This window comes from Centrocercus urophasianus, unplaced genomic scaffold (genome assembly GCF_019232065.1).
Source record: "Centrocercus urophasianus isolate 14NV4802_14NV808 unplaced genomic scaffold, USGS_Curo_1.0 seq_694, whole genome shotgun sequence".
NCBI lineage: Eukaryota > Metazoa > Chordata > Aves > Galliformes > Phasianidae > Centrocercus > Centrocercus urophasianus.
Window position 1 is genome coordinate 2,281 of NW_024885304.1, and position 26,654 is coordinate 28,934.

The 26,654-nt window shown below is 51.7% G+C and overlaps 3 protein-coding genes across 7 annotated transcripts in view; 1 reads left to right on the forward strand and 2 right to left on the reverse strand.

Moving 5' to 3' along the window:
* Window positions 1–6,923, reverse strand: part of LOC122170400 (nuclear pore complex protein Nup98-Nup96-like) — a gene marked incomplete at its 3' end in the record, with an annotated part of 9,174 nt that extends 2,251 nt beyond the window's left edge. The window contains exons 1-5 of the mRNA XM_042837196.1: window positions 4,762–6,923; window positions 4,497–4,673; window positions 3,471–3,624; window positions 1,730–2,150; window positions 275–504 (exon numbers count right to left, since the gene is read on the reverse strand). Coding sequence (XP_042693130.1) covers window positions 275–504; window positions 1,730–2,150; window positions 3,471–3,624; window positions 4,497–4,625 — 934 coding nt within the window. The remainder of the gene's footprint in view (window positions 1–274; window positions 505–1,729; window positions 2,151–3,470; window positions 3,625–4,496; window positions 4,674–4,761) is intronic.
* Window positions 6,924–7,020: 97 nt separating this feature from the next.
* Window positions 7,021–12,294, reverse strand: PGAP2 (post-GPI attachment to proteins 2). Of its 3 annotated transcripts, none has more exons than XM_042837195.1 (3): window positions 12,271–12,294; window positions 10,095–10,269; window positions 7,021–7,370 (listed from the first exon to the last, which is right to left on the reverse strand). In XM_042837195.1, the coding sequence occupies exons 2-3, from the start codon at window positions 10,257–10,259 to the stop codon at window positions 7,056–7,058; spliced, it is 480 nt and encodes a 159-aa protein (XP_042693129.1). In that variant the 5' UTR covers window positions 10,260–10,269; window positions 12,271–12,294; the 3' UTR covers window positions 7,021–7,055. The 3 variants fall into 3 exon arrangements, with proteins under 3 accessions (XP_042693129.1, XP_042693127.1, XP_042693128.1); XM_042837193.1 differs by having other exon boundaries at window positions 12,215–12,292; XM_042837194.1 differs by lacking the exon at window positions 12,271–12,294 and adding an exon at window positions 10,967–11,392.
* A 619-nt stretch (window positions 12,295–12,913) lies between these two features.
* On the forward strand, window positions 12,914–25,437 carry NUP98 (nucleoporin 98 and 96 precursor). Of its 3 annotated transcripts, none has more exons than XM_042837197.1 (13): window positions 12,914–12,999; window positions 14,720–14,825; window positions 15,588–15,689; window positions 15,812–15,991; window positions 16,665–16,804; window positions 18,056–18,163; window positions 18,772–18,955; window positions 20,060–20,223; window positions 20,991–21,128; window positions 21,601–21,736; window positions 23,432–23,524; window positions 23,909–24,049; window positions 25,202–25,437. In XM_042837197.1, the coding sequence occupies exons 2-13, from the start codon at window positions 14,753–14,755 to the stop codon at window positions 25,420–25,422; spliced, it is 1,680 nt and encodes a 559-aa protein (XP_042693131.1). In that variant the 5' UTR covers window positions 12,914–12,999; window positions 14,720–14,752; the 3' UTR covers window positions 25,423–25,437. The 3 variants fall into 3 exon arrangements, with proteins under 3 accessions (XP_042693131.1, XP_042693133.1, XP_042693132.1); XM_042837199.1 differs by having other exon boundaries at window positions 21,601–21,685; XM_042837198.1 differs by lacking the exon at window positions 12,914–12,999 and adding an exon at window positions 13,150–13,168.
* The last annotated feature ends 1,217 nt before the right edge of the window (window positions 25,438–26,654 follow it).

Here is a 26,654-nt window from a genome sequence, read left to right on the forward strand (position 1 = left end):
ATTTGCCTTTCGAGCTGCCAGAGCGCACTGCTGGCTCATGTTCAGCCTCTCGTCCATCAGGACCCCCAGGTCCTTCTCTGCTGAGCTGCTCTCAAGGCCCACTCCTAGGATATCCTACTGCTGCACCTCAGTCAGCCACCAAATGCTACCAACCACCTTTGTGCTTTCAAGCAATAACGTGAAGAGGTGCAGCCACTTTGCTTTATTCACACTCAAATAACCTGGGCTGGATAGTTCTCCAGATCCTCTGTAAATACAAGCACTCTCTACTCACTCTCCATCACAGCAGGATCCTCAGATGCTGTTCGGACCCAGTCAGCATAGTCATGAATAGCAGAAACTCCAGGGTTGGGAGCCAGGAGAGGACACTGTTCGTCCATATGGACAGTGCTGTGCTTCAGCTTTATCTCCAGAGGGATGAGATACAACTGCTTGTCTCTGTTCATCTTCCTTTGTTCCAAGTTCAGTTTCTCCACGTGAACCTTGAAAGGGGACTCTGGGAGTCTGCGGTAAAAGGAAAAAGAAAACAAACAGGTAAACAACACTGAGTTCTCTTCCATGGGAATAAACTCCTACCATGGAGCAGCTGCACCACACAGCTTGTCCTGGCTGTAACACAGCAGCAGACGCATGAGTGGAGGTCAGTGACTGGGTATGCAGAATCTGGATAGTCTGGGATTCAGAATTACACGTGGGCCAATCGATCTCACTGTGCCTCCAGCACACGAAAGGCAACAGCACACCTTACCACAGCCCAGCACATTTGACAAGAGCACTGCAATGGGCTGCCCAGGGAGCTGGTGGAGTCACCGAGCCTGGAGGGGTCCAAGGAACGTCTGGATTTTGTGTTGAGGGACGTGGTTTAGTGAGAACCCTTGGTGATGGGTGGATGGTTGGACTGGATGATCTTGAAGGTCTTTTCCAGCCTTGGTGATTCTGTGATTCATTCTGCTAACAAGTTAAACGTGCTGCAGATCAACTCAAGAAGCATTTTGGAAGTCCTGAATGGCACAACAGCGGGCTGAATACCAGTGAAGTTTGGGTATGGATTTGCACAGCCCAGAAACTTCTGATCCTGCTTTACGTACAACAGAACTGAGGCATGTGAGAATTCAGAAGTTAAGACGTTCCCAGGGATAAAGGGCAGCACATTCTAAGCATCCTGAACCACAGCTCTGGACTTTCCCACTTCAAACTTTCATTGGGTGACAGTGCTAAAAAAGTGTTAAAAAAAAGCTACTCTTACTGTGATGCTCCATTTCTCTGACATAGAGATTTTTGTCAGGTAGCAAACTGAAGGCTCTCCACTGTCTCCATAACAAGGGGAAATGGTTTGGAGTTGAAGGAGGGCAGCTGGAGGCTGGATGTCAGGGGGAAGTTGTTTAGAGAGAGAGTGGTGAGGTGCTGGAACAGCTGCCCAGAGAGGCTGTGATGCCCCGTCCATCCCTGGAGGTGTTCAAGGCCAGCTTGGATGGGGCCCTGGGCAGCCTGGGCTGCTGTGAGATGGGGAGGTTGGTGGCCCTGCATTGGTGGGGGGTTGGAGCTTCGTGATCCTTGAGCTCCCTTCCAACCCAAAGCACCCTATGATGCTATGATGGCTGGACAACCTTCTATCTCACACCTCAGAAAGAACCCTAAGCCAAACTCCAAAACGACACTGACTTCCATCTGGGACTCGTTCAAACGCGAAGGGCACAGCAGAACCACCCTGAAGGCAAACAGTACTCACATCTTTGGAGCAACAGGAGCGGGCAGGAATCCATACTCCACAGCCTCACATGGGAGGTCCTCCGTCCCCCTCGACCCACTCAGCTGATCCCCACAGTTGACCAGAGTCCAGTTGGGCCCCCAGCCCACACGGAAGGCGCGTCCCATGAACAGCGCCGTGTCCATCAGCAGCTTCCCCTTCCCATAGGTGATGGAGCTCTCCAGAGGGACCAAGCCCTGCTGCCTGCGGACACCCACTGTCCTCATCTGCACCTCGGGGACCGACGGAGGGACGGCGAAGGCTGATGCTAATGGAGAGGATGCTGACCAGCAGGCAGGGGAAGGGGAGCTGCGAGACACCCTCGGCTCCTGGAGGTCATAAAGAGCAGTGCTGGGTGGTTGGCAAATGGTATCAGCAAACTTTGATTGCAGCAGCCCAGCGACTGGAGGGAAGAAGGGGAAGAACAGTTAACCACACGTGCATTTGCCTTTCATCAGGAGGTTCTGATATTCTGTTACTTATGGCCTCCTGGCTTGTATCAGGAATAGCGTGTGAGCAGGACTAGGGAAGCAATCCTGCTCACTACTCAGAATTGGTGAGGCCTCACCTCGAGTTCTGCGTTCAGTTTTGGGCACCTCAGTACAGAAAGGACATGGAGGTGCTGCAGCAGGTCCAAAGAAGGGCAACAAGGCTGGGGAAGGCTTGGAGAATGTGGCCTATGGGGAGAGACTGAAGGAACTGGGGCTGTTTGGTGTGGGGAAGAGGAGGCTGAGGGGAGAGCTTACTGCTCTCTTCCAACAGCTGAAAGGGGATTGCAGCAGAGCAGGGCTGGTCTCTTCTCACTGGTGACAGGATGAGGGGAAATGGCCTCAAGTTGTGCCAGGGGAGGGTTAGGTTGTATATCAGGAAAAACTTCTTTACAGAAAGGGCTGTAAAGCACTGCAATGGGCTGCACAGGGAGGTGGTTGAGTCCCCATCCCTGGATGCGTTTACAAACCCTTTGGATGTGGTGCTCAGGGCCCTGATTTAGCTGAGGGTTGTTGGTTAGGTTAGGATGGTTGGGTTGTGGTTGGATTTGATGACCTTTAAGGTCTTTTCCAACCTGAGCAATTCTATGGTTCTATGATTTCAGAGGTATTTCAGTCCTTCATAACCAGCCAGTGAAAATGCTCACCTCGATCTGCTGTGGTAACGCACAGCTAAAAGCAATTGCTTGCAGTTTTGAGAGTCATGAAATCCACCACACACAGAATGATTTGGTCCAAACTAAAGAAGGTGGTATGACATGTAGCCTCACCCCAAAAATGGAGATTTTGAAAGTAATGACAACTTTAACTCATATAGTTAAACCATGAGGACAGGAACACTTCAGAGGAAGCAGACACTGATTAACAGGATTGAAGCTGTCCTCAATTTCAGGTCTGAGATTTCATTCAGGACGCAACTCCACGCTTAGGATATGCACTACTCCTACTGGAATCACCACCCTGTGGGACACACAGCACCACGGAGCAGCAGGGGAGCCTGCAGCACCCCTATGGGAACGTGAGGCAGAGAAAACAGAAGCATGGAATGCAGCAGTGTGCAGTGAGGCCAGGAAGGAAGGCAGGAGCTGCAGCCTTGGGAGCTGGCTGTGGAGCTGGAGGGCAGGCCAAAGCCACAGCACACAGCTGCTGTGCCACGCACTCGGACAGTAACGGGGTTTTGCACACTGATGTTAGAACTGAACTCTTTCTTCATGCAGTGTGGTTTGTCACAGTACCTGAGCATCTCTTCTGCCCTTGGGATTTTGAGATAGGGAGCCTTGGAGAACAGATCTCCTGAGAAGTATCCATTTTTGTAGGTTGCTTCCCAGAGTGATGGTCCAGGATTAAATCCAGGTCGTCTTCATCAGCAAGCAAGGAAGCTTTCATAATCTAAGAGGGCAGAAGTCAAATCTGCATGTCAGCAATCATTCTGTTGGCAGCAGCCAGCTGATCTCATCTGCTCCCCTCCCAATAAAGATCAATTCCACATACTGTGTACAACTAAACGCTCTCATACCACACTGCATGCCACAGTCCAGGAGGAACGAAAGCAAACTTCACAGTTATTGATCAACTTGTATAAACTGTTAGTTATAATGCCACAGTGCTTGGGAGGATGGGCACGAGGTCCTACAATAACCATGGGTTTCAGATCTTAGCTCTGGCTACCACTGTTTGCCCAGAGAGGCTGTGATGCTCCGTCCATCCCTGGAGGTGTTCAAGGCCAGGCTGGATGGGGCCCTGGGCAGCCTGGGCTGCTGTGAGATGGGGAGGTTGGTCCTGCATGCAAGCAGGGAGGTTGGAGCTCCATGATCCTTGGGTCCCTTCCAACCCAAGCCATTCTATGAACATTTCAGCTTAAGCAACACGACTGCATTTTCCTAGGTAGGAAATACAGGTAGAAGGCCACGAGCATTCAAGCTGTTATTTTTTCCACACAAAAAACCAAACAAGCCCAAAACAACACAAAATCCCACCTAAAAAACCAAACTATCAGCCAAAACAACAGGCCACAAGGTCAAACTCAGCTATCCCATTAACACGGCCGGCCCTAACTGGGTCAGAAGCAGCCCAGGTTAGGTATGAGCTCACCAATTCAGAGCTTTGAAATCGTTTTAAAGGTGCTTTGGTGTTTCTGCTTTAAGCTTTCTGGACCTCTGAAGATTCCCCACAAACACAGAGGCTCACAGACAGGGCAGGCACACCGAGCATCACCAACAGGTGCCAAAGCACCTCTCAGAGAGAAAAGCACGAGGCCTTACCTGCAAGACATGGGGGTTGATGCCCAGCGTCGACGCGATGTGAGCAGAAGCAGGCACTGCCTCCAGCTCCTCTGCCATGCTGTCCTGCACTGCAGGCTCCTGGGGAGGCTCCTGGGTGACGTCTGCCATGTCACTGTCCAGCTCCAGCACTCTGCCCACCTGCTCCACCTCGGGGCTCTGCGGATACAGGCACAGGGGTGGCATCAGACAACAACAGATTCCAACAGCTCGCTAAGAAAACGATCTTAATATCTCCAACAATCACCTGCACACGAAGCGGAGCACCGCCTTGCTCGTGTCAAGACTCCAATTTAAGTTTAGGGAGGAACACAGAACCCGTTCCCATTTTCTTCAGTGTTGCAACGTTAACAGTGCAAGTTAAAGTGAAGGAGAAGTCACAGCTTAGTTGTGTCCTCCTGCAGTTTACCACTTTGTGCCATTCAGTGCAGGAAGCTGCTCTTCAGCTTTCCATTTCCAGGCGACCAGAAAAGAAAACAAGGTTTGTGCATCCCCTTCTCCCCCACAATGCTATCACACAGAGAAGCTTCCTGTGCCAGAGTTGAACCCGGGACATTTCAGATGGCAGCAGCCAGCTCAGGAACAGGGATTGTGCAGCACTGGCTGCTGCTGCCCATGGCAGGCGATGAGCAACACCGTGATACCTGCTTTGTCTCCCCAGCTCTCACACTGCATAACGTGAGGCCACGTTCCACAAACGGACACGATAACCTTCACGATCACACAATTCTGGCTCACAGAGCACATGTGCACATGTAGGTTTTTTTTTATTGTTGTTATAAAGCAGGACATGTCACTGAATTGGAGAGTTGCACTATGTGTAGCTAAATTTCTCATGTCTGCTCCAGTCCAAGGCAGGATGAACTCAACGGATGGGTTTTCTGAAGGCACTCACGTGGTATCACCTCTGTGATGCTGCTGAAGTGAGCTCTACAACCTCCAGCTGCTTACAAGAACTCAGCTTCACCTTCCAGGCAGGGCTGAGGAACCTTCAGCCAGTCCCAAAGATAAGCAGATGGCAGAACGGTGCTCCAGCACTGCCATCACCTCCAGCCCAAAGCCCACCTGTGCTCTGAGCTGCCTCACACCCAACGTGGGATGTGACAACAAGCTGCTCAGCTGCCTTCCAGCCTCACTACCAAAATAGTTTGATAGGACAAAACCCTTGGAGAGGGGCATCCACTGCTGGCACAGTGCAGCTAATGGCTCAGCCAGAAAGCAGCACCTGGCCAACAGCAATCAGTGTGGGCCTAATTAGCTGAGCATCTTCCAGGTGTTCCAGCCCTCTCATGCTCCTGATGTGCTCTAAGCCAGGCTCCAGCTCTTATCCCAGGTCCCTGGATAGGGGTGTCCTGGGAAAGATGCATCTTTACAGCTGACTGCTTTCCAGATGCAGTGATGCACAACTCAACATACAATGCGTAGAAAAGGCATGAATATGAGCAAGGAACCCATGGCAGGTACCTCACTGGCAACCACACCAAGGAATTTAGAAGTATACTCCATTGGGCTGCTACTGAGCTCATTAAAGCCAGCCAAGAAGTGCCACAAAGGCCATCAGATGAGGCAAAAATGAGACTGTAAGGACAGCACTTAGAAGCAGATGGAAGCAGCAGGGAGCAGCGCCTGCAGTGTGCAGAATAGATTCACAACCCCAAACAGGAGTTTCACTACTCCCCTCGTTGTGCTTAAATACAGAAAGGTGGCAGTGCAGCCACCTCCTGCAGACCTCACAATACTAATAAAGTCAAGAATATTCAAGTTAGGGAGAGAAGAAAAGCCCAAATCCAGTTCCTGAAAGCTTCCCAAACTGCAGAGATGTGATTGTGATTGGAAAGCCAGCACGGCTTCACCAAGGGCAGGCCGTGCCCAATCCATCTGGAGGCCTTCTGCAATGGCACAAGGTGGGTAAAGGGAAGGGCAAAGGATGCCATCCAGCTGGATGCATGCAAGGCCTTCGACATGGTCCCACACCACATCCCTATCTCTAAATTGGAGGCATGGATCAGAGGGTGGCTGTTTGGGGGATAAGGAGTTGGCCGGAAGGTCGGAGCTGAAGGGCTGCGGTCAATGGGAACGGCTTCAGAATGGGAGATCTAGGCCAGATGGAGGAGGAAATTCTTTACCTAGAGAGCAGCGAGGCTCTGACACTGAGCCCAGGGCTGTGGGTGCCCCATCCCTGGAGATCAGGACTGGATGGGGCCCTAAACAGCCTGAGCTGCTGCTCGACTTAGTGGCTGTAAATCCTGTCCACAGCTGGGGGTGGAAACTGGATGATCTTTGAGGTCCCTTTCAGCCCAAACCACTCCATGATTCTGTGAGTTTCAGCCAGAGCTGAGCTACAAGCACATTACAGATGTAACCTGCACATATCCCCAGCCCTGCAGGCATTCAAGGCCAGGCTGGATGTGGCTCTGGGCAGCCTGGGCTGCTGGTTGGTGACCTGCACACAGCAGGGCTTGGAGCTGGATGAGCGCTGTGCTCCTGTGCAACCCAGGCCATTCTGTCATTCTATAATATAAATCCTAACTTTTACAGAGCTCAGCTTCCACAAACAAGCTGAGCATGCAGGGGTTGGTGCAGAGTTGCAGGGAGCCACGTACCATAGTTCTCTGAGGAGGACACATAGGTCAGCACGAGGAGGGCAAAGTTCTCGAGCAGGTTGAGCAGCAGGTTGAGGTGGCACAGGCGCCTGTAGCGAGGGTGGGAGCAGTGGCAGCTCTGGTAGTGGTTCCAGTAGGCAACAGCCACCAGGAAACGTGGAGCTGAGTGCAGACCAATGCAGAGGCGCCAGACGTAGCGCTGCGGGGTCTCTCCTCCGATGGCAGCACTGATGGAAGGCAGGTAGTTTGGGACCTGGAAGATGGGAACATGGCTTGTTATGGCAAAAGACAGGAAACGGACATGGTGGGGCTGATGTGCAGGAAAGGAACTCTGCAGAGAAGGGCCTGGAGGTCCTGGTTGAGCAGTGGGTTGAGCTGAGTGCCCTGCAGCCAAGAAGGCCAATGGGATCTGGGATATGCTGCAGAGTGTGGCCAGCAGGGTGAGTGAGGAGATCCTCCCCTCTGCTCTGCCCTGGGGAGGGCACAGCTGCAGCACTGCACCCAGTGCTGGGCTCCCCAGCTCCAGATGGACTGGGAACTGGTGGGAGAGCCCTAAGGAGGGTGCAGAGCTGGTGGGGGCCTGGAGGACCTCGTGCTGGGGACAGGCTGAGAGTGCCAGGGCTGTGCACCTGCAGGAGAGAAGGCTGGATCTGAGCAGTGTCTGAAATGTAGGGGGTGATAAGTGAAGCTTATCAGTGTCTGAAGGGCAGGGGATGAGGCTGGGCTCTGTTCTGTGGTGCCCAATGCCAGGACAAGGGGCACCTGCATAGCCTGCAGCCCAGGGAGTTCCATCTGTGCTGTGAGGGGGGCAGAGCTCCAGTACTGCTGCCCTGAGAGGTGAGGATCTTCCTGGAGACATCCAAACCCATCTGGGCACCCTCTTGTTCAAAGACTGTACAGAACTGCCTGTGATTCTGTAACACAGCAGCAGTCCTGATGCATCCTGCAGGGCTATCCAGCCCCCAGCACCTCCACAGCCTATTGATAAAGCTCAGTGAGCTGGGAACCCTGCTCAGGTTTCTCTGCTTGACATCCACAACCCTCACTCCTTCCCTTCCCTGCGTGTCTCTTCTCAAGCACAGGGACAGGCTGCCCAGGGAAGCGGTGAGGAAACCGTCCCCAGAGGTGTGCAAAAAACGTGTACATGTGGCACTTAGGGACATGTTTTACTGAGCACAGTGGGGATGGGTTGGGGTTGGACACGGTGATCTCAGAGGTCTTTTCCAACCCTAATGATTTGATGATTCTATCCCCAGGTTCAGAGAGAGAAGAGAGCAGGGAAGCGAAACGACACTGAAACAACAGAAAGCTGACAGCAACAGCAGGCAAAGGTGATGTTCAGAAACACAACAGCAGGAAAACCTTGGAGCTGACCTCCAAGTATGTGCAGCCAGTTGTGATTGCCATGCAAAAGGTGATCCCTGCAGGACAACTATGCCATGGAATCACAGCTTGGCTGCAAAAGACCTCCAAGATCACCTGGTGCAGTAAACAAGCTGCACAGGGAGGAAATCAGAAGGATCAAAGTCTGGTTTAACTAAAACTTGTTTTAGTTTAGTTTAGTAAAGTCTTGTTTAAAAACTCCCAGATCCCTGCTTATTTCTCATACTGCATGAAATCCTTTAGAAACACTTCAGTTGAGTCCCCAATGAAATTGTTTTCTTGGATAAAGGGGCTGCAATTCCTACATGCTGTTCTCCCACCAGGAGCTCTCCTGATCCCTTTCCTTTCTCCAGGCATCGACTGCTGATGCTGGCATTGAATCAATAAGAGGCGTGGATGGAGGCTTCCCTTGCCCAGCAACCTCACTTGAAAGCTCTCTTCACTATCCTGTCATTGATGATGCTCTTCCCCTGCTCTGAGGGATGGACTCTCTCAGTCCTCAGCAGACAAGAGTTCAGTGATCTAAAGAGCCAAAAACAGCATCACGATCAAGTGCTGATCCAGTGGATTTGAGTGGTTCCTTCAGAGATCTTTCCTCTGATTAAAGGCAAGACCTGGTGCCCCACAGGCTCTTAGAGCTGCTCCAAAGGCTCTGCAGTCCTGGATACAGCTTGGTCTGCTCTTGACAGTGTTGATGGCACCCATGTGGAGTAACAGCATGCAGACTGAAGCTCCTCACACCGACTGCTGTTTGCCTGAGGAAACAGCTCCTTTTCACTTGCTTCACACACAGTGCTTCATGATCTCCCCTGCTCCTCACACTGGCACAGGAGGCAGTGGGTCCCTGTCTGCTTTCCCACCCAGCCAGGACGTCAGAGGCCTCCACCTCTCTGCTCTCATCCCAGCATCTCTGCAGGCTGAAGCTGAAGAGCCCTCACCCCGCATCTCGAGCTGCAGGACACCTCAGAGCATCCCTGCTGCACTGCCCAACACGCCTGTCCTGTGAGGAGGGGACAATGTCCCACAAGGAGGGGACATTGCACATGTCATTTCTCTCAATCAATCACCACTGGGATCCCACTGCTCTGCCCTCAGGAGTCCACGTCACCACCCCCCACCTTCATCACCCCGCTGTGTTTGGGAGGAGGAGCAGCAGAGATCCTGCACAACCCCAGGGTCGCCTCCTCTCCTAGCTCTACACCTGCTGCTTACTGATGTTTATGCCATGGCTGAGGAACTCGACCTGATGCATTCCAGAAACCCAGCTGTCCCTCGCAGCCAGAGCTCCCAGGCACGCAGCACAGGCTGCTCCAAAGAACTCCAACAGACGTGAGAAGCAGTGACTCCACTTGTAAGAGGAATTCCTTGTCAAGACAGCATACTTAGCTTCAGCCTTGTCAGTTTTATTCTTTATGGCCATCAACACCAATCTGCTCAGTGTCACTTTTCAAAAATTGACAACTCAATTGCCCATTCAGAGGCAACACAAAAACAAATCCTTCAAGGTGACACAGCACCTGTGGTAGGAAACAGAGGATCCCTGCACAGCCAGCACCCGGAGGAGCTCAGCGCCCTGCAGGTGAACGTCACTTACCCCGCAGTGCGTGGCTGTTGTCTCCTTGAAGTGGAAGAGCAGAGACCAAATCACGCAGAAAAGGAAACCAAACAAGGGGCAAAACACAGTCCAAACAGCCAGAGTGGTGAAACGGAGCCGGAACAGGATACCATCACGATCCAGGGGCAGCGGGACCTGGAGCATGCTGACGGACCTGGAAGCAGAAAGCACACGTTGGGAGGGATTCTCTGCCCTTCAGTCCCCAGCAGCTCTCAGCATGGATGCATCAAGCTATAATAAGCTGCAAACAGAGAAACCTGGGCACAGCCGGTGTTTCACAGCAGTCTGAGTGCTGGATGGAGGCACTAGAGGCAGAAAGCAGCATCAGCTGCATGGGACACGATTCTAGCTCTGCACCACGAGGCTGGGAGACACGCGACTGCATTTCAGCCGGGCAGAGCCATCCAGATCCTTCCTCAGCCGAGCTCTGAGCTGCTGTGCTGACACAGCACCATGCTGCCCCAGAAGGGGCGCTGCGAGCACAGCACAGCCAACAGCACACCTCAAGGAAGCTGCAGGACCACAGCCTTCAGCTTGCATGATAAAAACATTGCTCAACAACTCAGACAGGTCAGGTCAGGCCAGCTATCGAGCCTGGCAGCTTGCCCTTGGCTCAATGCCCCAGCATCAGCCAGGTGCACTCCAGGCTCTGAGGCACTGCTGTTTGTCCTACACGCCTCAGGCTGTGGTGCACAGAGTTGCAGTCCCCAGCACTGCACATGTCTTTACTTCAGCAACAAATCATCACTCCGCTGTGCGTGGCCCAAATCTCTCCCATCCACACCACCCTCCCTCCACCTGGGGACAAGGGACAAAGGGCCATGATGCTGAGTGCCGCCTTCCTCCCTCACCTCGGGCTCTACGACAAATCCTCCTCGCAGACAATCCCTGTTGAAGCCAATTATCAGCAGACCAAGGGCAACACAGGGTCACATCCTGCAGCGTGACCTCAGGCTGCAGCCCAAAGAGCTGCTGCTGAGAGGCGTGGGGCAGGGTCCTGCTCAGTGCCAGGTGCTGCTGCCATAGAGCAGCAAAGAGTGATGTCAAACTATGTGATCACCTCAGGGTTTGCTGCTCTGCCTGGATTCATTTACTGTGGGATGCAAGCTTTAAGGACACAGCTGCAGCCATGGAGGTGAGGACAGAGTGGGACCTCCTGCCCAGGCAGCTCCACTGCTGATGCTTTGAATGAAGGACAGTGTGCCTGAATCATAGAACGGCCTGGGCTGCAAAGGAGCACAGCGCTCATCCAGCTCCAAGCCCTGCTGTGTGCAGGTCGCCAAGCAGCAGCCCAGGCTGCCCAGAGCCACATCCAGCCTGGCCTTGAATGCCTGCAGGGATGGGGCATCCACAGCCTCCTTGGGCAACCTGTGCCACTGCCTCACCACCCTCTGCCTCCAAAACTTCCTCCTCACATCCAACCCAAACCTCCCCTGCCTCACTTTCAAGCCATTCCCCTTGTCCTGTCACCACCCACCCTCACACACAGCCGTTCCCCCTCCTGTTTATATGCACCATAGAATCACACATAATCACAGAATGGCTTGGGTTGGAAAGGACTTCAAGGATCACGAAGCTCCAACCCCCCACCAATGCAGGGCCACCAACCTCCCCATCTCACAGCAGCCCAGGCTGCCCAGGGCCCCATCCAACCTGGCCTCCAACACCTCCAGGGATGGACGGGGCATCACAGCCTCTCTGGGCAGCTGTTCCAGCCCCTCACCACTCTCTCTCTAAAGAACTTAAGCATCCTTCAAGCACTGGAAGGCCACCATGAGGTCTCCCCACAGCCTTCCCTTCTCCAAGCTCAACAAGCCCACTTCCCTCAGCCTGTGTTCACAGGCGAGCTGCTCCAGCCCTCTGACCATCTTAACGTCCCTGCTCTGGAAGCAGCTGGCAGAAGCAGCACAGAGCTGTGGAGAGGCAAAGTTGAGACCCATCCGTCACACAGTGCTGTCCGTAGAGCTGCAGTTCAGACCCCGAGCCCCTACCCGGGCTCACGACAAACCGAGACCCCGCAGCCCCCATCGCCGCACGGACCGCCCTCACGGCCCGGACCCCAAGGGCCGCCCCCCACCCGCTACGTTCCCCGCTCTCACCCCTTCGGCCCGCTGTCCCCCGTTGCTCCGCTCCTCCCGCCCCGCGCACCGCACACCTCACACCGCTCCTCGCTCCTCCATGCCCGCCCTGGTCTGCCCCCGCCCCTTCCTGCTCCGCTGGGCCCGCTGTCCGTACCTGCTCATCCCTCCTCCCCTTCGCCCCACCCCATTCCCGCCCCTCGGCCCCCCTTGTCCTCCCCCGGCCCCCTCTGCCTCAGTCCCGCAGCACCGCCGCAGGCACCACCCGGGGGCGCCCCTCGCGGCGCGGCCCCATCAGGCCCAGGTTTGGGCTCTAAAAGGCCCGAAGGCTCCGCGTGGGGCGCCCCCTGCCGGACCGGCGGACCGCTTAAACGCGCCCCGCCCTTTGCGCGGCGCACGCAGGAGGCCGAGAAGCTCTCTGATTGGGCGGGCCGGAAGAAGCCCCACCCTCGGCGCGCCCGGATGCTGGGCGGCGAGGCGGGAGGGATGTTCTGGACTCTTCCGCAGCGTCAGCCCCGCCCCCTCCCGGGCGAGACCAATCGGTGCTCGGCGCTTATCTCCACTTTAGCCAATAGAAAAAAGGAAACAGGGAAAGTGGGTGGGTCCATTCACTGCCGCCGAGAGGGGGCAGCCAATGGGCTGCGGGCTCAAGGGAGTGGGGACGGCGCGTGGGCCGCTGGGAGGCGCGCGGAGCGGGTTGTGACGCAGCTTCCTCCGTGTGTGGCGGCGGCGCGGGAGTGGCGAGGCTGGTTCGGGCCGGGACGGGCCGGACCCGGCCGGGCCGCGCTGCTCTTCTCTCTTCGACGGTGAGCTCCGCGTCCGCAGTGCGCTCGGGGTCTCCGGGCCGCGCCACGGCCTTCTCGCTACAGAGCAGCCTCGGAAACAGGGAGCCGGGCCGCCGCGGCCTGTGGGCGGTGCAGCCGGTCCAGCCGGGAGCGGGGCCGAGCGGGGGATGTCGCGGTGATCGGGATAGCGGTATGAAACGGCGCCGCTGAGGTGACTGAGGGCTGCGGGAGCGTCGTGAGGGAGCTGCCCCGTGTTGGGGCTCAGCACCGCGGTTTGGTGAACTGCGGGTGTGCGGTGTGGGGAGCGGGGCTGCGTGAAAGCAGCTGGTATCGTTGTGTAATGGGGGAACGTGGTGGGGCTGCGCTGCCGGACCTGGCCAGTGCTGCCAGCGATTATGGCGTTTTCGTAGCGGAGTAACTGGTGGTCTCAGCGCAGAAAAGGACTGCGGGTTTCTGAGGCTGTGATTCCCGTCATGGTTTCATTTCTGTGTGACTTGTTCACAGCATCACAGAATGGTTTGGGTTGGAAGGGAGCTCAAGGATCACGAAGCTCCAACCCCCCACCAATGCAGGGCCACCAACCTCCCCATCTCACAGCAGCCCAGGCTGCCCAGGGCCCCATCCAACCTGGCCTTGAACACCTGCAGGGATGGACGGGGCATCACAGCCTCTCTGGGCAGCTGTTCCAGCCCCTCACCACTCTCTCTCTAAACAACTTCCCCCTGACATCCAACCTCCAGCTGCCCTCCCTCAACTCCAAACCATTTCCCCTTGTCCTGCTGTTATCTACCGTACTAGAGACCTACTGTAGGATGCCCCATCCCTGCAGGCATTCAAGACCAGGCTGGATGTGGCTCTGGGCAGCCTGGGCTGCTGGTTGGAGACCCTTCACACAGCAAGGAGTTGGAACTGGATGATCATTGTGCTCCTTTGCAACCCAGGCCATTCTATCATTCTATGATCTCCTCCTTTACCAGCAGGGGTGGTTGGACTCAGTGATCTCATGAAGTCTCTTCCAACCACTGTGATTCTGTGACCAATTTGATTCTTGATGAAGAAGTGGATATTTCTGTTGTGCTTGTATTTGGAGACAAGGTTGGAGGTAGTGTTGTTACACCTACAATTAAGTACAACAGCGTGGGGTGTTGGGGTGCGTCACACACCCAGTGAGCAGCTGCATGGAAATGCTCAGAATGTTGGATTGAGGACATCTTGGTGAGCCCAGCAAGCCATGAAAGCAGAGCTGGAGGAGGGTTTGTTCCTGTAGCTCTCATGCGGTGCATTTCTTTGTGTTAGCAGGAGTTGGAACGTATAGGTTGTAACAGAAAAGCCCTGGTGGACAATCTTAGGCTGTAGTTCAGTGCAAATCCCTGTGTCTGTTCTTAAGGCTGTGTTCTGGTGGGCTCTCAGGTGTGAGATGGCTGAGCAGAGAAGTGCAGAGCACGTGGATCAGATGTGGGGAGCACCGTTTGTGAGAGATGTTTGTTGAGAGGGCAGATCTGGGCAGTGGAGCTGCCTTATCTCAGCACGTGGGTTTGTAGGAAACATCATAAAGGATGGAAGGGAGCTTGCTTGTGGTGCTGCTGAAGTGTCAGTGCTCTCCTCTCACTGTTTGCAGTGACTCCGGTCGTGCTGTCGTGCATCTCGTGGCTGAAGTACTCAGTTTGCTGAGTATCAGCGGTGAGGAAGATGAGAAATGTCATTTAAAGCTTTGAAAGCTCAACCAGATTCTTCTTTCCAGGTTTAAGGAAAGGAAACTGATAACATACTGAAAATGTTTAACAAATCCTTCGGAACTCCTTTTGGAGGTAACACTGGCTTTGGAACAACATCAACTTTTGGACAAAGTAAGTAATACATCTAAGTCTGTACTTTTGATTTTTGCACTGCTTGGTGTGGTTTATTTTCCACAGTAGAACTGCTTGAGAATCACACAGAGGTGGGGGTTCTCTGTGTGTGATGGCAGCAGGGTGCTGCTGTGGGCTGTTCAGCTCACTTGCTTGGCAGTGATGGGATGCAGAGCTGTGTTAGCAGAGAATCAGGAGCCCAAGCCTGCTTCACGGGGTCTTTTTTCAGCACACAGCAGAATTCTGCATGCTGTTGATGAAGCTTCCTTTTATAAAAGGAGTGGGAAGTTGGATGCTTTGGGGAAGGCATCTTTGCCTGGGCTGGGAGGAAGGTTCATTCGGTTGGGGCTGGAATATGGGAAGGAAGAAGCAGATGATGTGGGAGCTCTCTGGAGATGAGCAGCACAGTGAGATTGCTGCCCGTGAAAGCAGACCATCCATCAGTGCGTTTGCACTGCTTGGTGGGAAGAGAAGACAGCTTCTGCTCTTGTATTGCTCCCAAACTAACATTGGTGCAGGGGGTGGAAGCCTTGCAGCCTGGTGTGGGGCTGAGCATCCTTGCCAGGTGTAGCAGCAGCTGACTCAGCACCGTAGGCTCCTTCTGCAAGAGCTGTGAAAGCATTAATGGTGCTGCTCTGATGCTGAGGTACAGCTGGTCAGGCACAGACTTTGGCTTGGAAGTTGGAAAGGCAATCTCAGTTGAGTTTCTCGTACGTGTGTTCAGAATAAGATTTTGTCTAACCTGTGGTGCTGATTTTCCAGATGCTGGCTTTGGTACCACAGGTGGAGGAGCGTTTGGCACGTCAGCCTTTGGGGCAAACAGCAACACTGGAGGCCTCTTTGGGAACACCCAGGCAAAGCCAGGTACTGCAGCATTACAGCTGGAGGCAGAATTGTGTCCTGAAAGCAATGACTTTTACCACCAAAACCTCAAACCGAGCAGCGAAACGATGGCAAACGACTCACAGCTTTGTTTCTGTCTGCAGGAGGGCTCTTCAGTTCCAACGCCTTTAATCAGCCCGCCACCTCCTCCACCAGCACTGGCTTTGGCTTTGGAACATCCACGGGGACATCCAGCAGCCTGTTTGGTACCACCAGCACTGGTGGGGGCCTCTTCTCATCCCAGAGCAATGCCTTCGCACAGAACAAACCTGCTGGCTTTGGAAGTGAGTCGAACTCTTGTGTCTGTTGAGTATGGCTGATACAGCTTGACTGAAGCACGGGAAGCTGGGTGTGTGTGAGGGCCTGGTACAAGTGTTAATGTGAAGTGTTAATGTTTGGTTTCGTTGTTATGGTCCACGGTAGGCAGATGCCAGTGTGATATGCTGCAAAACCCACAGCTGTGATTCTAGCCTTGAGTTTTACACTAATTCACACATGAGTGACCAACTGGTGTTTTCTATTCTTACCTAACCTTTGGCTCTGCTTGATTTTAGCTGCTTCTTCTGCTGTTGTAGAGTAGTTATGGTTAGTTCTGCTTCTGGTGCTAAAATACTTGAAATGCCCCTTCAGCACTTCTGTCATTCCCTGAAGCAGAAACTTCTGAAGAAAGCTGAAGCTTCCTGTTGTCTCTGTGCACCTCCATTAATGGGTGCTGCTGTCAGCAGGATGGAACTTGGTGCTGAGGTTCTCTGCTCTTTCCTGGGGTGATGAGATGGGGGGGATCTACGCTATGTTAACAGACCACAGGTTTCCAACACTGCCCTGTTTATTTGTTTTTTCCCTCGCAGTTGATTTTGTTTCCAAACTGTTTTCTAACTCGGGTTGGATATTTGGCGTTAAGCTTTAAATTAATGGTTGTTTTAGTGCTGATCTTTCTGTTCCTGTTTGTTTTTTCAGACTTTGGCACAAGTACCAGCAGCGGGGGTCTCTTTGGAACCACCAACACCACTTCCAATCCTTTTGGGAATCCATCTGGCTCTCTGTTTGGCCCAACCAGTTTTACTGCTGCTCCGACTGGCACAACCATTAAATTCAATGTAAGTTCTGTTTCTCCCTCTTAATTCGGCCTTTTTGCTGTAGGAAATGTTCCATCCTGCAGTTCTTTGTGTGAAGCAGTGCCTGGATCCATGAGCTTAAAAATAGGAAGCAGTTAATGCATAAATATGCAGTGTTTTGAGATGGCTTGGAAATACCCTTAGTTAGACTGCTGCAGTGAAAGCGTAATTAACACTGCAATTAATCTGCAAAGAGCCCAGGCTTTCATTTTGTTCTAATTGAACAGCCCAGAGTAATGCCCTGTGTAGGTTGAGATGTACAGCTGTTCATAGGGTGGGCAGGCAGGAGGTGTCACGGAGCTCCAGGTGATCACAGCTGAACTTATTGTGGAATGTGGGCCAAAAGAAATGCTCCTGTCAGTGGCTGGGCATTGGGAATGGAAATGAGATTGGAACAGTGATGCCCTGTGTGTTTTTTGGATGAGTTCCCTTTAAGGGGGGGGGGGGGGGGTCCGTGAGGGTTCTGTGGCAGTTGAAAATGGAGGACGGCCTGGAAGAAGAGCTGTTGGAAATGGGGTAACTGCTGGGTGCCCAAAAGGCTGCTTTCTGCTCAGTAGCTGCTCAGTTTAGGGATGGAATGAGCTGGGAATTCCGTTACCTGATGTGACGGAGCAGGGCTGTGCCTGGCATCTCTGCTTGGAGGCACAGCTGCAGTGATCAGCTTGGGCAGGGTTAGAGTGGCACCGGGTGCTTCTTCCTAGGGCAGTAAGATGGGAACAGGGCTGAAAGCCAGCAGGGATGGTGAAATCCCTGGGTGCAGCTGGGGATTTGTATCCTGAGCTGGAATAAACTGCTTCACAGAGTGGAACTGAAAGCTATTGAAAGCTGTGTTCTGAGGGATAGCAGGGTAAATTCCTCCACTGGTTGCCACGTTGTTCCAGCTGTAAGATAACAGAGGCGTGCTGCTTCAGTTCCTGTGTTGAATTTAGGTTTTAACAGCATCACAGAATGGTTTGGGTTGGAAGGGAGCTCAAGGATCACGAAGCTCCAACCCCCACCAATGCAGGGCCACCAACCTCCCCATCTCACAGCAGCCCAGGCTGCCCAGGGCCCCATCCAACCTGGCCTTGAACACCTGCAGGGATGGACGGGGCATCACAGCCTCTCTGGGCAGCTGTTCCAGCACCTCACCACTCTCATAGCAAAGAACTTACCAGCATCTGCTCAGTAACAGCTGCATCAATAGAGACCTCTCTGGATTTTACATCTGAAGCTTAACCTCTTCTCTTGCAGCCCCCAACTGGTACGGATAGCATGGTCAAGTCTGGAGTTAGCACCACTATCAATACTAAGCACCAATGCATCACTGCTATGAAGGAGTATGAGAGCAAATCTCTCGAGGTCAGTGGATAACGTTCAAACATGTTGATTTGGTACAGCTATTAATTAGTATTGGCTTAGCAGAGCTTTCTTGGACTGTGATAAATAGTGTATGTGCTTGCTAACAAATGCAGCTTTCAGTGTCTGCGTCATGCACAGAAGTAGCATGAAACGAAACACGTCGTTGTATTGGTGTTGGTTTTTAATGTGTTCACTGCAGTTTCTGAGTAGCTGAAATTCCATCTTGCTGTGTATCAGGAGGGTGAGATCCTGCTGGGAGCGCTGTGCTGATGAGATAATGGCAGAAGCCACGACAAAACTCAGTTGTTTGATGTAAACCACTGCTCTCAAGGATACAGCCGTGAAGCCCTCCTGTTCCAGCTTGCTTAACTGATAGTTGAAAACAGGAGTGCTCTAAAAATGCCCTTAGAAATAGAATTGAAGCCCAGGCGTAACTGCAGTGATGCATCTGAGCTCGGGTCTTGTTGATCAGTTCTTGTTTTAAAATGAGGAGCTGTTAGCAGCTGATGTTGTGCCTTCGTGCTGGGCAGGCTGGGGGCTGTGTGAGCATACTGGTGGCCTGGCTTTAGCTTTACTCTGTGTAAAGAGAAATGGTTTTCCTTTACTAGGAGCTGCGTTTAGAAGACTACATGGCCAATAGGAAGGGGCCCTCGAATCCTGTGGGAGCAGGAGCCACTACAGGCTTGTTTGGGACTTCCACTGCTACTTCCAGCACAGCTACGGGACTTTTTGGCTCTTCTACCACTAATACAGGCTTCTCCTATGGACAGAATAAAACTGCTTTTGGAACTAGTAAGTACTGCCTGCGTGCTGCTCCACTGTCACCAGCTATGCCAATGCTTCATTAAGCTATTCAGCTGAGCAGGATGAGGAATTGCTGGTGTGAGCTTAGAGTTTGACTGCCTGCATTATCAGTGTTCTGTAATGAGATTTTTTTGCTTTCTGCTAATGAGCAGGCATGAATTCCCTGGCCACAGCCTTGTATGTTTATAGTGACCCAATAAGACCTTGCCACAATCTGTTCTCCAGACCCTTCCAGATTGTGCCAGCCTGGTTTCACACCTTTTGAGCGTTCTTAGATGGAACATAAAAGCCAAATGTAAAGTTAACTGGGAACAGAAGCAAAGATTTGCTGCTTCTGAGGTTAGAATGTGTCTGTCCTTGCTGGCAGGCCCTGCTGGGCTTTATCTTTGGGCTCACTAAGGGCCCACTAAGTGTGAGGGCTCACTAAGCTGCAGTCCTTGAAAGAGATAACCATGCAGGAAGCTGCATGTGCAGCCTGCCTACTGAGGCAGTCAATCCCTGGGTGCAGCTGGGGATTTGTATCCTGAGCTGAAATAAACTGCTTCACAAAGTGAAACTGAAAGCTATTGAAAGCTGTGTTGTTCTGAGTGATAGCAGGGTAAATTCCTCCACTGGTTGCCACGTTGTTCCAGCTGTAAGGTAACAGAGGTGTGCTGCTTCAGTTCCTGTGTTGAATTTAGGTTTTAACAGCATTACAGAAAGGCTTGGGCTGGAAGGGAGCTCAAGGATCACGAAGCTCCAACCCCCCACCAATGCAGGGCCACCAACCTCCCCATCTCACAGCAGCCCAGGCTGCCCAGGGCCCCATCCAACCTGGCCTTGAACACCTGCAGGGATGGACGGGGCATCACAGCCTCTCTGGGCAGCTGTTCCAGCACCTCACCACTCTCTGAGTAAAGAAATTCACACAAGGAGAACACAATAAAATGCACAACTGCTTCCATCTGAGTGCAGCTGTGCTGTGTTGGCCTCGTCTGTTTTGCTGTTCAATTTAGCTGAGGTTCTTTTTTTCTTGTTTGAATGCACTGAGCGTAGATTGGGATAAACACTTGAGGGCTGTTTTTTTTTTAAACCAACTTCTTTGTGTTGTAGCTACGACTGGCTTTGGAACAGGAACAACAGGAGGGCTTTTTGGTCAGCAGACTCAAACAACAAGTCTGTTTAACAAACCATTTGGTCAGGCCACGACGACGCAGAACACAGGCTTTCCCTTTGGGAATACCAGCACTCTTGGACAGCCAAACACGAGCACGATGGTAAGATGAGCTGTGTGAGCCCTTCATTGCTGTTGTGTGCCTGTTGCAGCTGTGCAGGGGGGGTTGATGCAGTGATCTTCATCTTCCTCAGATTGTTTCACGGCTTCCTTGGAACTCAAATGCGAAGCTCTGAGCTCTGCTGTCTGGTTGAGGTGCTTCTCACCCATCAGTGTTTTTCATTTTTGGTGCAAGCTCATACAGCTTACAATAAAAGCCTACAGCTTTTCCCAGCTAGCTTTTCCCATGCTTTTGAAGATGGCTGCTCTCAGCAGCTCAAGGATTTCCGATCGTGTTCGTGCAGATGATAAAATTCTCTTACTTGTTACTGATTGTTAGCATTCTGTAGGAATTTATTAACAATTCTATGCTTTCTGGTGGCTAATGAGCATCACTGGGGGGGTCATCTGATCAAGAGGCACTGCATAGCTGTAATTTAGTGTATAGCCAGGGGCTCTGGCTACAGATGTGCTGCATTCCTCCTTGCTGTGCTGTGGCTTCTCTCAGAAACCCCTCTGCAATGGTTATTGCCCATCTTCATTGCTCACAGTGGGGGAGGAGGGGAGACTACAGTATGGAGCACAAAGTCCTTCGTTTTCCTTACTGTAACTAATTGCCTGATTGAATCAAGCTCCTGAAATGTTTTTTTCACCTTTTTCCCCATCAAAAAGGAAAATACCGCAGTATTTATGAACAGACTTCTGCTGTTCATGCTTTTACCATCACAGCTGGACTTTGTGGCATTATTTTAATGCAATTCTTCTTTGTAGGGTATCTTTGGGGCCACGCAGCCCTCGCAGCCCGGAGGCCTTTTTGGAACAGCTGCCACTACCAATGCTGGCACTGCGTTTGGGACCGGAACCGGGCTTTTTGGACAGGCAAACACAGGATTTGGTGTTGGCGGTTCGGTACGTTCCTATTTTTATACATCAAATTAAAGCAAATAAAAACAAAATGGCATCTGGAATCTGTGTGTTGGCCTCGTCAGAGCTGTGCTGTCAAAGTGAAGGTGCTGAAGGGCAGGAGTGCAGTTCCTTCTGAGTGGGGGTGGGCAGTAGAGCTGGTGGTGCCTGGGGCAGGAAGGGAGGCCAGACATGGCTGAGGGAGCCTTGTACTGCCAGCAGCACGCCAGGCCTTTGCATTTTGATGGTCCCTGAATGAGAATGATTCTCAGTAGCCACTTATTTGGGATTTAATGTGTGCTCTGTGGGTACAGGAGTGAAAAACTCTGTTCCAGGAGGTGGTCGCACATAACAGCGCTGCTGGGAGTTGGCCTTGTGCTGGGCTTCACTTCTGCTTTCTTGCCTGCAATGAAACTCATCAATGCTTCTTTTAATATCCTGCTGTCAGGTTTCCAAACTGATGTTTTCTTCCTTCCAGACCCTGTTTGGTAGCAAACCTGCTGGATTTGGAACCACCACGACCAGTACCTCATTTGGTACAACCACTGGCGGCGGGCTCTTTGGTAACAAACCAACCCTGAGTTTAGGAACCAATACAAACACTTCCAATTTTGGTACATATGAAAAAAAGTGGGATTCAGTCACTTAAAACTGTACTGCATATACCACACACCTGGCTGCTGAGTGTCGCATGCTAACGGTTGGGTGTTAGGATCCTCAGGTAAGCCGTCCTTCTGAGGGGCGTTGCTGCAGAGGAGCACCTTGGATCCTGTTTTGTTCCTTTCCTCTGTGCTGCTCCTTGACTTATGACCTAGGTAGTTAAGTTGAAGTCCCGCTGTTTCAATTAGGAAGGTGTAAGCTGTAATTAAGAGCAATTGAAATCAAAGAACTTAGGCAGCATTGTGTGTCTGCAGCCTGTTACGCAGCTGTGATTGCAGAGGAGTGCTGAGTGACGCAGTGCTGTCTGGGGTTCGATGGCAGATCTAGGGGATTTATGATAAGAGAGATAAGAAACAGTGTCACTGATAGCTGCTGTCTTTCACACTTTGAGAATCTATAGTTCTGAAGGCTGGGGTCTTGCATGAGTGTTTGCCTCTGACTCTGATGGTGTTTGGTGTTCAGCGTGTGATCAGGCAGCAGAAATGTCCAGGAGAAATCCAGGCTGGATGTGGCTCTGGGCAGCCTGGTGTGCTGGTTGGTGACCCTGCACATGGCAGGGGGGTTGAAACTGGGTGATCATTGTGGTCCTTTTCAACCCAGGTCGTTCTGTGATTGTATGAAATGTGTGTTTGTTCAAGTAGATGTCAGTCTTCCTTTGTCTGCTGACACTGAGAGCAGCAGAACTGTTATTCCTCGAGGGGAGCAGGGCTGGGTTTACAGTGTTGAAGATCTGGCAGCTTTTCTGTCTACAAAAACAGACTAAAAATTGATATTCTGCCATATCCATCTTCCAGAAAGAGGGAATGAATTGTCCAGCTCTTAGGCTGCCAGGGCAGCACTGCAGCAGGCCCAGTCCCATTGTGGTGATGGAGCTTGGGCACCTTGTTACCCTGTTTTATTGGGAAGTTGCTTCCAAATCTCTTGCTGTACTGAGAACCAGACAGCTGGGCATTGCAGCAGAGAGCAGGAGCAATGCCAGTGTTTGTGTTGATGGCCCTGCATTGTTTGCAGCAGTGCAGCAGGCAGGAGAAGTTTGGGTCTGGGGTGCTTCTGGTGCCAGTTTGTGACTGCAGTTGTCTAGCTTAATTCTGTCCTTACACTAATTAATGCCTACGTAATTAACCATGAACAGAATGGTTTTGCAGCCTTCAGTTTACAATCTAACCTGTGTGGTGCTGGATTTGGGTGAGCTTTAGAGGTGTGCTTTTGAGCTGTGCGCTCTCCTGGCTGGGGGCTGTTCCTTGCTTTGTCAGTAGGAACCAGAGGTGTGTGTGGTATAGACAGTATGCAGTGGGGATGTTCCTTGCAGGCAGTTCAAGAAACTAAACGTGCTTGATGCTGTAACAGGCAACAGAATAATGATGTCCTTTTTGGCTTTATAAAATACTGGATTTTGTAACAAATTAAAAGAAAGCAAGACAGTAAATCTCTGAGCTAATGTTGTCAGTTGTATAGTTGTAACTCATGTACATTATTTTTACCACTGAAGTCCCTTCTTGCTGCTTGTTTAACATGCATTTTTGGCAGTGGTGTGTAAAATTTGACCTTAACTGTGGCAGAGCTGTCTTTGAGTGGCTGATGCTTATTTGTGTTTTAAATTTCATCGCTAATAGCTTTAGATTAATGAGCTCCTGTTTGTGTCCTTGAAGGTTTTGGTGCCAACAATGCTGGAAATAGCTTGTTTGGGAATAAGCCTGCAACGGGGACTCTGGGAACCGGGCTTGGGACAGGGTTTGGAACAGGTAAGCAGTTTTCTGGCTTGTTCTGTCTCAGCTTAGCATAGTCCTCAAGCTTTGGTGAAGTCTTTGTATCGCTCAGTAACTCTGGTGATACAGCAGTGGCTGTAGGAGCTTTGGCTTGAAGTCACAAACCTGCCTTACATCAGAATTGAGCAGAGCTGGATGATGCTGTGCTGATCCACCTGTTAGAAACTGTGGGCAGTGACACTCCTGGCTGTGGCTGAGGGCTCAGCAGGCTGCTGGTTGCCTCTGTTGGTCTGATTGTGTGAGCCTGGGCTGTCTGTAGCATTCATGCACACCTCGAGTGTTTCTTGCAGCTTGTTAATGAGTTCTTTATGGGATAAACTGGTTATTCCAAGTGTTACAGTGAGTTTTCTCGTGCCGTAGCCCTCGGGGCAGGACAGACTTCGTTATTTGGGAACACCCAGCCTAAACTCGGTGGGACGCTGGGAACAGGAGCTTTTGGAGCACCAGGGTTCAATACCTCCACTGCTACTCTGGGCTTTGGAGCCCCTCAGCCTGCTGTAGGTAAGTGTGCATCAGCCTGAATTCAGTCACTGCTTCCTTCCAGCCAAACAAATGCTGGAGGATCCACCTGCTGCTTCTGCTCTCAGTAGCAACGTAGGCTGTGCAGTTTTTCCCTCCTTAGCATCACATGTCTGTTCTTCCAAGTGTCATTTGATGTCAGCATTCTTAACACTTACAGATGTTTCAGTGCTTTCCTTCCAAAATTCGTAAGATGCTTCCCATCAGTCACTTCAGGTCAGAGCAGTAGATGCATTTCATACATTTAAAAGAAGAAATGTGGTATTAATTTCTTAAGTAATGCTATCTGGCAGAGCTCAGGGTGCTTAGCAGGTGAGTGTGGTGGTAGAATCTGTCACAGTGCATCATTCTGTGAGTCACAGTGCCTGCCAAGTCCTGCACTGCGTCCTGCTGGGCAGAGCTGAGTGCTTTGGGGATGGCACACATGGCCATGGTGCTCTACCCCTCACAGGTAGCAGGGTCAGGAAATGGTTTCCAGTGGGATGGAAGGAGGGAGGGGTGGCACACAGCACTGCGTGGCAGGAAGGGGCCCACAAAAGCTGGCTGATGTCTGAGGTTCACCTCTGTGCTTGGATGGTTGGTGAGATGGCCAGAGAGAAGCTGCTGTTGTATGGCTGTGAGAGCAAGCAGAGGTGGATCAAAAGATGTCAGGTCTTGGAATTAAAAACAAGGTGCTTTATGCTCTTAGATGTTCTGTAATGTGATCTCTGTAGGATCTTGATGGGAACTAAAATTAGATGCTGTAGGATTGAAGAGGCCTTTTCTGCTGAGGGGACTTGGGATCTGTGTTTGATCAGTGCAGCAGGAAAGTCAGAATTGCAGCCAGGATTTTTTCTTTTCCAAGACATCAACAGATAATGCTGCAAAAACCCAGAGTGTGAAGTGAAGGTGTTGGAAGGCCAGGCTCGTCCTCTCTTGTAGCTTCTCCACACTCAGCTTTTTAATGAAAGTGTTTCCAAATTCCAACGAAGGGATAGGATATGGTTTCTTCCTTCAGCATTCTGAAGAGCAGGGAGAAAAGGATGTTAATTTAGGATTTGGAACTGCTATGAGGAGAGCCTCTGGCTGAGGGTTGTCTTTTCTGCCTGCCTTGATTCTATTAGTGTTGACTGCTGAAAACTGTTCTTTTTGCAGCACTGACAGATCCTAATGCATCGGCTGCCCAGCAGGCAGTCCTGCAGCAGCACCTCAATAATTTGACTTATTCACCCTTTGGAGATTCTCCGCTTTTCAGAAACCCCATGTCAGACCCAAAGAAGAAAGAAGAGGTGAGTGTGTTAAACTCAGTTTCCTGGGAGAGGGTTGAAATGATTTCAGTTGCTACGCTGTCCTGTCTTCACTCAGGTATGCAGTGAGCAGCATAAGGACTTGCCATCTGTATGCTGGTACTGATGCAAGATTGACTTTTTCTTTCCTTAATGCTGTCAAACTGCTTGTTCTGGGGCTTCATTTACTTCTGGTACATGACTGCTTGACTTTGGGGTTCCTGCTGAGAGTTGCACTGTGTGACTGTCTGTGTTTGGCATACTTGTAGCATTTGACTTGAGCTTTGCTTATGGCAGCCTGTTGGTTGGTTTGAGAACAGCCACAACGCGCTTCTCAGACTTGTGAGGGTGAAGGGATGTAGAAATGGCTGCTGTCCTTCCATATTCTGGAGGGTGACTGTTCTGCTTAGTTGGTGGAACCCATCTCAGTGCTCCCAGGGGTCTCCTTCCCAAGCTGAAGGATGTAGAATCATAGAATGGCCTGGGTTGAAAAGGACCGTTGTTATCATCTAACAGTGGCTGCTGCTTTCCTGTTTGCAGGCTTAGCAGTTTGTGAGGTGGGCAGGGATCACAGATCCAAGCAGTGTGGAGCTGCACACAGCTGAGGCACTGCCTTCACAGCACCCCCAAAGAGCCCTGCAGGGACTTGCCTAGATGGAGCAGAGGCAGCCAAATCACTTCTCTGTCTCTGGCTGGCGAGGGTTGAAGGTCCATAGGGGATGTACACACACTCTGCTCTGTGGATTCACCTGCACATCTGTGCATTTCTTGAGCTTTAGCTTTGTCTCTATCTGGCCCTACCTCTGCCCAGATCCTGAGCCCTCCTAGATGCTGAGTCATTTACCTGATATCCTTGCCAGGACAACTCCAGATGCTGGTCCCAAATTCACTCCTGCATTTCTCTCTGTTTGTGTTCGTACACACAAGTCAGACTGAGAGATTGCACTGAAAGTTAAGGATGTTGTGGATATTAAGAAAGGAGAGAAGGTTGTGATCAGGCACAAGTGTCAGTCACACAGTCATGCTGGCTGACAAGGGTGTACACAAAGCCAGCTTGTTTGATACCTTTTCACTCTGTCTCCCTTCACTGTGGCTTCCTCTGAGCACTCCTTAGGTTGAGGGAGCTGGGCTTGGAGAAGAGAAGGCTGCAGGGAGACCTGATGGTGGCCTTCAGTGCTTGAAGGGAGCGGATAAACAGGAGGGGGAACGGCTGTGTGTGAGGGTGGGTGGTGACAGGACAAGGGGAATGGCTTGAAAGTGAGACAGGGGAGGTTTGGGTTGGATGTGAGGAGGAAGTTTTGGAGGCAGAGGGTGGTGAGGCA

What these genes read in the sequence shown, in the direction of transcription:
- PGAP2 (XM_042837195.1), bottom strand. Translation starts at nt 10,259, where the DNA reads ATGCTCCAGGTCCCGCTGCCCCTGGATCGTGATGGTATCCTGTTCCGG. An exon ending in CAACAGCCACGCACTGCGGG is followed by an intron (nt 7,371 to 10,094) that starts GTAAGTGACGTT and finishes CCCATCTTCCAG; the next exon opens with GTCCCAAACTACCTGCCTTC.
- NUP98 (XM_042837197.1), top strand. Translation starts at nt 14,753, where the DNA reads ATGTTTAACAAATCCTTCGGAACTCCTTTTGGAGGTAACACTGGCTTT. An exon ending in AACATCAACTTTTGGACAAA is followed by an intron (nt 14,826 to 15,587) that starts GTAAGTAATACA and finishes CTGATTTTCCAG; the next exon opens with ATGCTGGCTTTGGTACCACA. An exon ending in TAAAACTGCTTTTGGAACTA is followed by an intron (nt 18,956 to 20,059) that starts GTAAGTACTGCC and finishes TTTGTGTTGTAG; the next exon opens with CTACGACTGGCTTTGGAACA.